Genomic DNA, 14303 nt, shown 5'->3' with positions numbered 1-14303 from the left:
TCAAAATCAAGCAAGAAAATAAGTCCCCACATGTCTGAGTGATATATCATCACATGATCTCCACCACAAAACAAAAGAAAAAAATGTCGGAAAGAAAGAAAAGGAGTAGATATCATTTTCCAAGGAAAAACAGGCTTTACTTTTGAAATCCATGCATCTCGTGGTTGAAATAAGAGGCCACTGGTGACCCTGGAAATTAAGAGCATCAGCTGATCAGGAAACTCATTTAAGAGAGAGAGAGAGAGAGAGAGAGAGAGAGAGAATACGATCGATTGATCGTTCTTACAAAAAAACAAAAGAAAAGAGAAAAAGAGAAAGATCAAAGGATGGTGAGGGCTCCATGTTGTGAGAAGATGGGATTAAAGAAAGGATCGTGGACTCCTGAAGAAGATCGGATACTGGTTTCTTACATCCAACGACATGGACATGGAAATTGGCGGGCGCTTCCTAAACATGCAGGTAATCATCACTTATTTCTGAAATAAGTTGATAACAAATGGTATAGTTTTATCATTTAGTTAATATTATAACACTTATTTTTACATTTGGAATATTCAAACTTGTTGAGAATGATAGAGACAAGGTTCGAATTTATAACATTTTTTATATCATATTAAATCACATATTATTCCAAAAACTTTAACTTATGAAAAATGATAAATTTAAGGGGAAATTTCATTTTGACCTTTTGAACTTTCACTTAAATTTACAAACCCCTTGAACTTTCAAATCTCTCATTTTGAAGCCTTAAACTTTCAATTACTCTCAATTAGAACCTTTCCGTTAATTTTAGCCGTTAAAAATACAAAAAAAAGACCAAAATGTCCTTAATTTTCATTTTTTTTAAATAAAAAATCATTTTAGAAGTTGAAATTTTCTATAAAAGTCATAGGTATAAACGTTATGTAACATTTAAAATCTGATGGAAGAGTTTATATTGAGAGTAATTGAAAGTTCAGAGGTCTAAAATTAGAGATTTGAAAGTTCAGGAAGGTTTATAAAATCGAGTGAAAGTTCCGGGGGCCAAAGTGAAGCTTTTCCTAAATTTAATTAAACATTTAGTTAATATTCTAACGAGATCGAGATTGCACTGATCGAGTATTCTGAGCAGAAAAGTAAAACCCTTTTAAGTTTTGTGCTGGGCAGATGATAGGATACATATATAGATCATGCATGTTCAAAAATATCACATATTTTTTCTCCTTTTTTTTTTTTTTTTTGAGCTGAGAATTTTTGCATAACTCGAAGATAGTTTTGGCTACAAGCCTACAAGACCCCCTAAGAAAGCTTTGTTCGATAAATCGTAGGAAATGACAGAAAACTACTATAAATAGAATTATGTTCTGTTCCAATCAACAGTTTATGAGTGATATATATATATATATATAGTAGTGTTGCGAATAACAGTTAGTTTTTATTTTATATGGAATTTCTTGATCAGGATTATTAAGGTGTGGAAAGAGTTGCAGGCTTCGTTGGACGAATTACTTGCGGCCCGACATAAAACGAGGAAACTTCAGCAAGGAGGAAGAAGATATGATTATGAAGCTACATCGAGCTCTTGGAAACAGGAACGTACATCACTGCTTTGCTCTACCCTAGCTTCCCTCTATCTTTATATTGGATTAACCTCTAAATTGCTCATCTCTCTCTCTCTCTCTCTCTCTCTCTCTCTCTATATATATATATATATATATAAGCAAGCACACATGCACCAACACACGGCGGATTGAGATCTTCAACAATTTACTATTTAATTATGATTTTAGGCAATTGTGAAAGAATCTATATGAAACACACTAATTAATACTACGTACTGAGTAAACTCATATATAACCGTTATATAACTGAATGATGTGACAATAAAACTCAACTTTTAGAAAACACTTGTAAAAAAAAAAAATCAAGTACTGATTTTCATTATCACACCATCTTAATTGTATGTATGACACAAAGCAGATCTTGCTTATATATAGATGACACAAAGTAGCTCTTGTAGTCCTTCTCTCACTAGGAATGTATCTTTGTTAGATGTGAGGCCAACTATGCGGCACATACTTTGGCCAAAGAGGCCTGTAAACTTGTCATTGATCGGACTTGGATTCATGATGTTCCAAGCTGTATTCGTGATATTGTTTTGACAAAACAATCTACTCTATCTATTATTTCATCTTAATAAAATTCCCGATATTATCTTTCAAAAAAAAAAAAAAAAAAAAATTGTATGTATAACACTATGAAAGTAATGCAAAAATCTACTAAGAATTATTCACAAGACACATGCACTTGCCCTAATAGTAGTTGGGAGTTAATTTTGTTGTCCATCTCCTTGCATGCAAATCAACTGTTTGATTTGTAGAAAATACTGTATAGAGATATATATATATGTGCAACAAATTTATATATATATATTTGTCTCATATAAACTCTATCGTAATTATTGCTCAAATTATTAGTAATTTTGGATAGCAAATTGATTTAGATGTGAATAATTCCACACACGCATGCAAAATTTCTCTCACATTAAATCCACTCGTACACTCAAAACATTTGACCTGCATGTCAAGAACATATATACTCATAGCCTCATAGGTATCAACAAGCATGTATTTGTTTCTTTAATCTCACGTAAAAGATTATATGGCTAAGCATCTGATGCTTTTGATCTTCTTTTATCTGCCTGCAGATGGTCCGCCATTGCAGCAAGATTACCAGGACGTACAGACAATGAAATAAAGAACTTCTGGAATAGCCACTTGAAGAAGAAACTAACCGCCGTAAAACAGTACTCTGTTGGAACACCTTGTACGCTAAATACAGACATGCAAAATTATGGTTATGGAGGAATTCTTTCCGAGCAGTACTCTCAGAAATTGTCGGCAACTGATTGCAGTTTCTTGTCAAGAAACATTATTTCTGCAACAAGCAAGTATCAACTTCTTGAAGATCATCAACAACTTCCCTCTCGAATATTCTCGTCTGATCATTCCACAATGGAGAGCACGAAGATGAATGATGAAATGGGTTTTTGGTACAACCTCTTCATGGAAGCCGGAGACTCCTCGCAACCTTCTTTAAACTTAGAGCAGTAATTATTTGGGTAGTTTTTTTTTTCGTGAGGGATTTTGTTCTTCATCATTGTCTAAGATTAATAGATAGACTATAGTACAGGATTGATTTACAGTTTGAAAAATATAATGTTAGTGAATAGTAACACGTCAAACATGCCGTGAACTCAATCCTTTATAAAGCTTTAAATATAGCATAAAATCATGTTGATGCATTACATAAATGTATAATATCATGTATGTTTCATAGTCATAACCATTACATATAGGGTCTATTTGTACCGTTAACCCTCTTATGGTGGGATTTGCGCGTCTCGGTAGATATATATAGTACATCTTTGGTGCCCCAATGCTTACATTAATGAGCTACTAACTAGTTACCCGGCCAGATCCGACCCCAAGTGATTCATCCAACTAATGATACCCATACCATGGTGAGCTTACCCATGAGTGGTTATGCCGGTTACAATAATTGTCTAGTTCAGGATACATATCGCTCATTTCACAACTGGGCTATAAGGTCAAGTTCATATAAATTAGTATGCAAATGACATATTCTTTATCTTTTTTCTTATGGTGGTCATGTCATACAATTATTTTCATTCCGTAAATCATGCTTGTAATTTGTAAGTATGAGTCCCACAATAATTCATTTTGCAAATAATTTCATTTTTGCTCATAACAGAGTTCATAACATCAAATAGCAAATTAAGCATCTCATGATAATTCAAAAATTCACAATTGATATTAAAATATGCATATTTGAAAATTTAGGGTTTTATAGTTTCCCCTGATCAGTTTACTCACCTAGGTTGTAAAAGTCCTCTAGAAATTCTCTCTCTCAAAAGCCTTGGTTCCTTCGTCTGTGAGATATCTTATTATTAGTTAGGTTTTCTAAGTTAATCTAGCACTTAAATTGCAATTTTTCTACATTATGTTTGACATCGTTAATCTAGCACTTATGTGTGTCTTTCAATTGGTAGGCGCCATTATGACAATACCTAAACACCGTTCGATCGATCAATACCATTAGAACAGTACTTGACCATCAACCGAACAATATCGTTCTAATGGCTCGAACAATGTAACAACGGTGCACTGTTCATCGTCTCCTGCATTCGAAAAACTGCATTTTTATTACCTACTAGGCCATCAAAGTCTCTAAAACTCCAAAAGACTCACCCTTTCTTATGCTTAACACTATTTAAGACCCTAAGTCGAAGTCCTTTTATAATTTAAGCATATATAAAAGCTTCCAACTTTTCAACCATATCATATTTCTTTCACCAAAAATTACATATGCATGGTAGCCTAAACCTACATCCGAAAAAATTGCACTTTTACTATCTACTAGGCCTCGAAATTAAGGTCTCTAAAACACCAAAAGACTTATCATTTCCCATCTTTAACATTGTTTAAGACCTAAAGTCGAGTTCTTTTTATAATCTAAGCATAAAGCTCTCAACTTTTCATTCATACCATTTTTTTTTCTTCACAAAAAACTCCATAGGGCAGCCAATATCTATATCTTAGGGGTGTACAAGCGGAACGGTTATAACCGTCCAATAACCGCTAATCGTTAACCATTTTTGGAGGCGTTTATAAAAAACTAGTAATTGCCTAAGGTGGAGTGGCTAGCAGTTTTAGGGGTAAGTATAAGCAGTTAATAACGGCTAATCGTTAACCACCTACCCTTATATAATATGTTTTTTGAATTGGTTTTAGATTTATAATATTTTGAATTTCCTAATGTTGCTGTTTATTTGGATTTGACTTTGTGCAAGTTGGATTTGAAATGTTGGTGTTATAAGCAAATCACCCTTCACATGCACCATGCATACGACTATTTAACTTCCTACTGCAATTCCTTTAAAGTTTTCTTTATCTTCTTATAATAATCGGCTAAAACATTTCAAATCTTTCTGGTTGATCACTTTGCCAAAGTAAGAAAAAATAGGTTAAAACAAATGAAAGAAGGCTTGGCCCTGTGTATGTTGTATATATATAATACACGACCTCTAGTCTTAAGAGTAAAGTTAAATCAAGTGTTTTAAGTTTTTAACAAGCTTGTATGCTTATATATATTTTTAAAAATCCAACCTTATTATTATTTTTTTTAAAAAAAATTTAAAATTATTTAAAATAAGCCAAAAAAGGTATAAAAAAGTATCAAAAGCCATACATAAAAAGCAGTTATCAACCAATGGGTATTAGTTTTAATAACCGCTAACTGCATTAGCGGTGCAATTGCGGTTAACGTGTTTAGCCAAAACTACTAACCGCAACACTTGTACACAGCCTAAGGCTCGACTTTGGTTCCATTTGGTTTCTTTAATGTTACTTTACATAAAGTTTGGTATTTATTCCTTTCTATCCTCGTACCTTTTTATTTTTTCAAAACACTTAAACACACATGCATAATCATCAATTGAAAAAAGATTAGGGGTAAACAGTAGTAAATAATATTAAATAATCTGAATTATCAAAATTTTGTGTTGATAACTTTTTCTTCGATACCAATTTACACATATTACCAACTTCCCCAAGAATTTCAATTCCCAAACCCCAAATTTATTTATCTTTTACCCTACAACCCCTCCCGTCAAAACAAAAACCCCCATTAAAACCTGAACCAAAATTCCAAACCCTCCATTTTCTCTCTCTCACTCGCACACACCCAGAGTGACGGCAATGGCTTCCGCAGTCTCCAATGCCTTTCATTGCCCTAAATTACACTTCCCCCAAAGGAATTTGCGGCCCAAAGTCTCAAATTTTCCACCTTCATCCGTCAGGTATTTATTTCTTTTACATTATTTTCTCAGGTTTTCTATGCTTTAGTAAAATGGCTGATTAGGCTGAGCCAATTGGTATTGCAAAGTTCGTTTCTTTTCCCGTCATTTCTTGGCGACCAAAACAAACTGAGCTATTAGTATGATCAAGTAAGCTAAAAGAGTGGTGTCTTTGCTTTTATCTTTTGGTGTTTATTAAGATAATACTAAATTGTTCATAGAAACGGACTATTATGTTTTGGGATTTTCGGGTTTTCGAAGAAATGCAAATTGCAAGGAAAGAAGATTATTATTATTATTATTATTTCGATGAATAAGCTGCTTTTATTATAATAATGCTTTTTTTTACTAATCAAAAAAAAAAAATAAATAAATAAATAATGCTTTTTTTTTTTTTTTCATAATTATTATTACTTGAATGAAGCAAATTGGTTGTGTGAGGCTCAAGTGAGGCTCGGCTTTTGGTGAATTGAATCATTTGCACTTAAATTTCAACATTCAAGCATGATTTATCTTCTTTTACCACCTTAAAAGAAATTTTGTGTTTAAGTAGAGTTTTTGAGGGAATTTTTGTTGGGTTGGAAGGAGTTGTTTAGATGATTAGCTATATGTTTTACAATTCTGAAAAAATAAGCTTTAAAAGATTGCATTTGACAAATAACGATAGCAGCAGATTGTTGAATTGATCAGATTTCCCAGAGCAGTACAGCAGAATAATAGAAGGGTGTTTTGTGCTGCTGCATCTGCTGCAGGAAGTTCTAATCCAGACAGCAACTTAAATCCCTATGAGGTATATGCTGTTACTTGGTTTGCACCTTAGATAGGCGTTGCAAGTCATGGAATTACTCTAGTGTTTGTTTTCTACTTACTGATCAATATTTTTAATGCTCTTGGTTTTCAGATTCTGGGTGTGAGCCCCATTGAGGGATTTGACATGGTCAAGGCAGCATACGCGAAAAAACGGAAAGAAGCCGAGAGGTCAGGTGATGAAGCAACTGTTGTCAGAGTAGGTTCTCTATCTCTATGTGAGAATATATTGGTTGCAAAAGGATCTCTTGCTCATAATAATATGCCCACAGAAACAATCTGTGGCTCTGCGGTGCTGGATCAAAGTTACTACAACTTCTTTACAGTATGCAAAAAAAATTAGAACATTAAGCACTCCTGCTCCAATCTGAATTAGAAGCTTTTCTTTATCAAAAGCAATGAACTTTATTTATGAGCTCATAGTCATGCATAGGGTTCTATTATCATAATTGCAAGTTTTGATCATATGGAAAGAGTTTAGGATTTCCCTAAAAACTTTGATATATCTATTTGGATGGTTTAGATCAATAAGTAGTTGCCCCAACCTACTTTTTAAGATTGACACCCCATTGAGGTGGCTCCCTTTATGTATATGTATACGTATTTATGTTTGAAATGAGAAAGTGTGCTGATTAATGGGATCTTGTGGGTTGCAACACATAATTTCCCAGCTGGAGAAGGCCTATGACAAAGTCATGATGGAACAATTAACAAAGCGGAAGAAGGGTGTGACATATGGTACATTCAAGGTACAGTTAATGATACTTTCTTTGTCTACTTGAAGTTTCTTGAACTTGATGTGTGGAAATTACATGATTCACATGGTGTTTATGAGTTGACATCTTAGAGATTATTCAAACTTCAAATTTACAGTTTGTGTAGCACTCCATACTGTTCTAATGATACTGGTTTCTTGTGTCTACTTGAAAGGATTAATCAATTTCTCATTGTTTTCTGTGTTTCTTCATGAAAGATATATAAATTGTCATTACATAATACTATTATACTAGATTTGTTTTCTTTCCATGAAAGATATATGAGTTTCCATTTCAAGGATTGACACTTGCTGCTTGTTCTTAGTCCAATATTTGATTCCTACCACATGTTCTTTATTGCTGTTTCTCATTTTTTTTCTCTTGCTATTTTTCAAATTTTAGGCTAATGATTTGCCATACTTTGTTTGTCTTATACTGATTAATATTAAATGCTTGCAAAATTCAGGTTTCGAAGGACATCAAATATGCTGATAAGCAGCCAATCGTACCATGGGGGCCAAGGTTTGTCTTTGTGTCGTAGAGATGCTAATGAGTGGCATGATTGAAGAGTGCTGGCTGCAATATTCGTACATAGCATTGAATGATTTTAACGTTTTTGACTGAATATTCTCTCGTCCTCTTTTATAATAAGCTCTGTTAGCATCAGTAGGAGGGCAGGCTTCTTTCCAGTTTAAATGCGAAAAATGAACATAACCTGGATGCACCATCTTGTGGTAGGGATAACAAATAGTTGCTATCACAGTTTGTGCTTGGAGAGTGCTCCACAATTTCCATGTGGTGCACCAGGTGCCATCAAATTCCTACTGGATCTATATGTGAAGCAAATTATAATCAGTTTATTAAACTTTCAAATAAGTTGGCTAGACTCTACTTTAAGCAAGTTGATTATTCATGCCTGCTTGGGTGAGAGGCTGGTGCTTTTGCCTACTGAAAGCAGAGATGTGATGACAATTCCTTTCTAAGATGATTTAAAATGCTGCACATACCATCATGTGTGAATTTATAAGGAGAATCTTATGTACATGTGCAGAAACATGATATTTTTTTAGTTTCCAATTTCCCTTGAAGTTTTATAAACATCCAGTCTTTGGCTTACTGTGTTTTATTTATCTATTAGGTGAGATCTAGCCAAATATTCTGCCCCTTCCTATCTGATGTGAAAGGCCTATTTACAATTTTCTGCAGTCTATCGGTGTACTTACTTTTGAGCTCTGCAATGTTTCCAGGTTCACCAAATCCAGTGAAAAAGATATGCGTATCAACATGGCAATATCTGCTGTATTTGTGAGTAGTGATAGATTCGTTAATGCTCTTCTTGTTTATTTATTTGGGTAAAATTGATAGGTCATTTGTACATGGCTCAAACTCATGATCTTGCTATCTCTACTAAGTAATAAAGACTTGGCAATCGAGTGTTCTATGGGCAAAATGATATAAATGGCATGTGATATAGTCAATATTCTCCTACTGTTATTATAGATATCCTAGAAAGTCCTTTCAATTTTGAAGACAATAGGGTACAATGATTGCTCATTCTACTAATGAAGGAGCTGTTAACCAAGGTTTTATGAGGTCTGACGCCTATTTGTGCTGATATTCACAATTGTGTTTATTCTTTCCGCAATATTTTGTAAATTTTGACATTTTTTGAGAGTCTCTCCTATGCTCTAAATGTGTGGAGGAAGAGAAGGTATCTATGAAGATTAATTAGCACAAACAAAGATTAGTCATATACCAGCTGTCTTAGTTGGAGCCTGCACTACCCCTGCTGTATCTGTATCAACACAAAATGACATGAGTTAGGGTATGGCTTCTGGAAACTTCAAAATGGTGGGACATTTTAAAAAAATAGATGGATCTGACCCTTGAGCACATTCTCCCACCCAACAACCATTCCCAAGCTCATGAAAATGTAGTTATCCAGATATGTTCTTATGAGCTTCCTACCTTGTCCTGTTGGCCATATGGAGTGATTTACATGGCTGTATCTCTATGGTTGTTTAGTGAGGTGGAAATGTGTACAAATAGCAAGGCTGGAAATATGTAGTTATTGCATGGCTTCTGTTACACAGTCATTCATGCTTCTAAGTGTCTTCTGTTGCACAGTCACTCAGTCATTCTTGCATATAACTGTGGTTCTCTTTTCATCCTCATCTTTTGTTGTCTTTCTGCAGGCAGCATGGATTATTATCAAGCGCAGTGCTGAATATAAACCGTTGCAATTTTTAGCTTTTGCTTTTGTTTATCGGATTTTCGAGAAGTTGAAGGCCTTTGAACCACCTGCATCACCAACATATACAGTGAGTCCCATTTTGTGTGACAACATATGCAGAGACTTCTTAGAAATTTATGTCTCAGCTGTTTTGCATTACTGTTTCACTCTAAATATATTCATGCTGGTCTTACTTGCAGGAAGAAGGTGAAGATTCAGGGCGAGCACTGCGAATGGGAAAACGCCTGCTTCGTTCTCTATCACTAGTTTTCGGCTGTATTGCTGTTTCATCGCTGGTATGATATTTTGTGCAACTTCTGTACATTCTGTACGTTCTAGAATGTTGTTGATGGTTCTAAATGTCAGAAGCCAAAATATTGTGGATTCTCCAATAATCAATCTTCTCTCGTACCTATCAAACTAAAATAAAATAGTTAAATGATAATGTTGACAGTTTTTACCCCTATCATTTCTAAGGTACTAGCAAACAGGTTGAAAATGGTGTTGGAGAAGATCATTTCAATTTCATAGAATGCGTTTATCAGGGGGAGACAAACATTGGATTCAATGTTGGTTGCTTGCAAATGTATTAATAGTTGACTTCGATCAAGAGTCCTTGGCTTGCTGTGCATATTGGATTTGGAAAAGGCTTACAATCATGTGAATTGGGAGTTTCTGTTGTATTTATTGAATAGAAATGGTTTTAGGGAGAAATGGTGAGCTTGGAGAGCATAATGTATATCTATGGTCCGATTTTAAGTTCTTGCTAATTTGGTAGTTCTCGTGATTTGAGACAAGGAGATTCAATCTCTCCTCTTTTATTTTTGTTTGTTACGGAGGAACTGAGTAAGATGATGTTGGCCACAGTAGATACAGGGCTATTATCAGGTTTTTCGGTGGGGTTGTGGAACAATGAAGATTTTGCAATGTCTCATCTCTTATTTGGAATGACACAATGACCTTTTGTGAGGCTACTAGTGAACAAATCTGCAATTTGCGTTGTCTCTTTTTATGCTTTGAAGCGGTGTTGGGGTGAAGATTAATCTTTCTAAATCAGAGATTATTCTAGTTGGTGAATTGGCTGATGTAGATCTTTTGGCTAATATATTTGGGTGTAGGGTAGCTTGGCTACCAATGAAGTATTTGGGTCTTCCGTTTAGAGCTCCTTATAAATCTACTTCTATATGGAGTGACATTGTACAAAAATGGAGAGGTGCTTGGCTAGTTGGAAGAGGCTGTATTTGTTGAAGGGTGGGAGGTTTACTTTTGTCCAATTTGTCGATGTACTATATGTCCTATTCCCCATTTCGGTTGGGGTGGTTAAAAAGCTAGAAAAACTTCGATGGGATTTTTTGGTCGAAGTTTTTTTCTCCAAAGCAAGTGGGGGGTTTGGGGGTAAGAAATTTGATTCACTCTTATGGGAAAATGTGGTGTTTGCAATGGAGAGAGAGGCTCTATAGAGATCGGTGGCAGAAGCCAAATTTGTAGTTTAAGTGGAAGTTGGTGTTCTAAGGAGGTAGCGAGACTCTTTGGAGTTGGAGTGTGGAAACATATTAGGAATGGGTGGGTAGTTTTTTCGAGTTTTGTAGATATGAAGTGGGAGGTAGTACTAAGATAAGATTCTTGCATGATTATGGTGTGGGGACTAGCCTTTGAAAGAATCTTTTTTGGAGCTATTTAGTATTGCTTGTTGTAAGGAAGAGTGAGCGGTGGATTACTTGCAGGTTTCTTATGGCAACATTTAGTGGAATTGGTAAGTAGAATCGGTGACTGAATTTCTTAATGTGTTTATTCTCTCAAAATGAGACAAGGTGGAGCAGATAGTATTTGGTGGATGCCATCCAAGAGGTGGAAGTTTGAAGTATGATCGTTTTATCAAAAGTTATCCAATCCGACTAATTCTTCATTTCTGTGGAAGACTGTTTGGAGAGTCAATGTTTCATCAAGAGTGAGTTTCTTTGTTTGGACAATGGCTCTTGGGAAGATTTTGACCGTGGATAATTTGAGAAAGAAAAAAGTCATAGTGGTAGATTGGTGTAGCATGTGTAAGGATCATTTGATCAACTTTTGCTCCATTGTGACATGGCAAGAGAATTATAAGTGTTGCCCATTAGCCTTTTTGTAGTAGAATGGGTCATGCCTAAAACAGTGATAGAGTTGTTGGAGTATTGGAGAGGTCCGGTGAGAAGTCGTTTCGTTTTAGATATTTGGAGGGTGTCTCATTTGTGCTTAATGTGGTGTATATGGGGAGAGCGGAATGCAAGGTGTTTTGACGATCGTGAGACTTCGGCGATAGAGCTCAAGAATATCTTGGTCAAATCGCTTTATACATGGACAATGGCGTTAAATGCCTCACGGTTTTCTTTTTTTTTTTTTTTTTTTTTGGCTTCTGTAGTTTTTGTGTACTTCTTGTGTATTAAGGTGCGCTCCTATGTGCTTTTCTTCCTTCCTTTGATTCACTTGGTTACAGTTTCTTGGGAAGAATCATGAGAGAGAGAGAGAGAGAGAGAGAGGGGCCATGAAGCTACTCCTGCTGGACAGAGAGTTTGAGAAAGCATTCTGAGAGTTAATGGTGGTTCTGGGGACAAAATTTAAATGCCAAAACCCTCTGTTCGCCCCTTTTTGAAGGCTTATAGAGCTTGTTGGAATTAAGAATGTGGATAGCCTGCTAACCTGTACAAGTTGGGGAGGTTCTCTGATGGAATACAAGCCTGTGTTCACAAGATTTTGGCAAGCTCCGCCCAAGGCAAACTGCGAAAACTTGGCTTAGCTTTGCTTGTATTTCAAGGTCCTAAAGTGGTTGCAGGCAATCCTTTTCAACTCAAAAGTATCTACACTGAACCAGTTAATTCTCAAGATGAATGGAAGTGATCTTTTTTCCTTGAATGATTGAAGATTTCCTTTTCTTTCCCCTTTTACTTGCATGATTTTGCTCTTAATATTGACATAAAACAGTTTTAGTCTTCTTATAATTGAAGCTTTCCTTTTTGATCTTATATTTCATCTTCTATAATTGAATTCTTGCAGGGATACACTGGTCTTTTAAATTTGATCGAGTTTGTAGGTAGTTACATACCTGTCTTTCTCTACAACAACCAGGTACTGGCATTTACTTACTGATATGAATGATAGGCTTTGTTATATTAATAAGACTCTCTCATCCTCAGCTTTCCGCTGTGGTCTCTTACTATCAACTACCATGATGCATGTTAATTGCATACATCTTGTTGTTGAATTTTTTTATTTTATTTTATTTTTCTTTTTTAAGTAAGTAAACAATTTTATTAAAAACCAAAGGGCACACCCAAGTACACATAAAGTATACAAGAGGAACACCTAACCAAAAAACAAAAAAAATGTCAAAAAACTTATAAAAACTAAAAATATGAAAACAATCATAGGTGTCTATCCACTGGAAAAGGTTATAGAGAAAGAAACCCTTTAGCTCTGCCACCGTCCTTTTGCTGTCTTTAAAGTTTTGGTAATTTCTCTCTCCAATCACACCATATCATTCAAAGCGGAATCATCTTCCATATAGCTTCACTTGGTGGACTACCAAATTGTCCTCTCCAACAAGCGAGGAGTTCACTCACTCGATGAGAGAGAGAGAGATAGAGAGAGAGCCTTTCTCAAATATGTAACAGTTCTCAATTATAGTCAAATACGTGCTCAAATTTTCAGCCCTTCAATGGATGAAGAATTGCCAAAACCAGATACCTATTAGCACAGGCATCTAATAGAAGATTCAATCATGTGGTGATTGCAAAATCATAGTCTTTTAGCTGATCAGTTTAGCGGGATCTAGTACAATATTTTTTTGTCAAATTTCTATTTCTTTTACGTAGTTTCTTCCATTTTAACCCACTATAGAGTTGGAAGTGTTTGTTATAACCGCATAGAATCTTTAGTTGCATGTATATGCATTATAATGTTCAATTCAAAGTTGTTATGAGATCCAGAATATGTACTTTTGGTGTACAAGAGGCAACTCAATTGTATTTAATAAAAAAATAAAACACAAACTTATGGCATGTGCATTGCTGTTTTTGGATCTAACTTTCACATTATTATCCATACATAATGGCAAGTTTCCATTATCACTTCCAAAAGCTGTTCCATGGTTCAAACACTTCTTCCATTTAGTTCACAAAATATCAGTTCACCCCAATCTAACTTCTAGTGATCAAGTACTTTGGTGGATAAATAGTTAAGCAAGTATTGCCGAACTCAACTTTCACGCAATTTGATTAGAGCATTTGACAATTTCATGTCCGCTTTATGACCGTTTCATGTATGCTCAGGAACTATTAATCACCACTTCAACCGCAGTGATGCTTTACATTATGGCGTCGTTTTATAGATAAAGATTTTCTCAAGAGATTGAAGAGCCATGCAGCAGCTTATCATTGTAGAATCAAATTCATTATCAAAATTTTGCTAAATGAGGTACTAATTTTTTGAGTGAAGAAAATAAGAAAACAAGCTATTTTTAGTTTTAGCATTTAATTTTGTCTGTAAAATAGTATATCTGCTTGGAAGATTCTACCTGCTGATGTATTGCAAATGAAACTTTCCTCTTTCCCTAGATATCTTTCTTCCCATAATATATTTTTTGTTCTCCTTCACAAGCCAAAAAGAACATGCATTGTTT

The 14303-nt window shown here is 34.9% G+C and overlaps 2 protein-coding genes across 2 annotated transcripts; both read left to right on the top strand.

Moving 5' to 3' along the window:
• The first annotated feature begins 290 nt into the window (after positions 1 to 290).
• On the top strand, positions 291 to 3197 carry LOC132172244 (transcription factor MYB4-like). The gene is made up of 3 exons (XM_059583713.1): positions 291 to 459; positions 1442 to 1568; positions 2684 to 3197. The coding sequence occupies exons 1-3, from the start codon at positions 327 to 329 to the stop codon at positions 3090 to 3092; spliced, it is 669 nt and encodes a 222-aa protein (XP_059439696.1). The 5' UTR covers positions 291 to 326; the 3' UTR covers positions 3093 to 3197.
• A 2426-nt stretch (positions 3198 to 5623) lies between these two features.
• Positions 5624 to 14303, top strand: LOC132172708 (protein CHLOROPLAST J-LIKE DOMAIN 1, chloroplastic). The gene is made up of 10 exons (XM_059584262.1): positions 5624 to 5860; positions 6548 to 6647; positions 6759 to 6863; positions 7336 to 7413; positions 7886 to 7941; positions 8667 to 8724; positions 9615 to 9740; positions 9853 to 9948; positions 12680 to 12751; positions 13954 to 14303. Exons 1-10 carry the CDS (start codon positions 5760 to 5762, stop codon positions 14014 to 14016), a joined length of 855 nt encoding a protein of 284 aa, XP_059440245.1. The 5' UTR covers positions 5624 to 5759; the 3' UTR covers positions 14017 to 14303.

Source organism: Corylus avellana, chromosome ca2 (assembly GCF_901000735.1).
Source record: "Corylus avellana chromosome ca2, CavTom2PMs-1.0".
Lineage (NCBI taxonomy): Eukaryota > Viridiplantae > Streptophyta > Magnoliopsida > Fagales > Betulaceae > Corylus > Corylus avellana.
This window is presented reverse-complemented; position numbering and strand designations above follow the sequence as displayed.

What these genes read in the sequence shown, in the direction of transcription:
- LOC132172244 (XM_059583713.1), top strand. Translation starts at nt 327, where the DNA reads ATGGTGAGGGCTCCATGTTGTGAGAAGATGGGATTAAAGAAAGGATCG. An exon ending in GGCGCTTCCTAAACATGCAG is followed by an intron (nt 460 to 1,441) that starts GTAATCATCACT and finishes TTTCTTGATCAG; the next exon opens with GATTATTAAGGTGTGGAAAG. An exon ending in CTACATCGAGCTCTTGGAAA is followed by an intron (nt 1,569 to 2,683) that starts CAGGAACGTACA and finishes TTTATCTGCCTG; the next exon opens with CAGATGGTCCGCCATTGCAG.
- LOC132172708 (XM_059584262.1), top strand. Translation starts at nt 5,760, where the DNA reads ATGGCTTCCGCAGTCTCCAATGCCTTTCATTGCCCTAAATTACACTTC. An exon ending in TGACATATGGTACATTCAAG is followed by an intron (nt 7,414 to 7,885) that starts GTACAGTTAATG and finishes TGCAAAATTCAG; the next exon opens with GTTTCGAAGGACATCAAATA. An exon ending in GTATTGCTGTTTCATCGCTG is followed by an intron (nt 9,949 to 12,679) that starts GTATGATATTTT and finishes GAATTCTTGCAG; the next exon opens with GGATACACTGGTCTTTTAAA.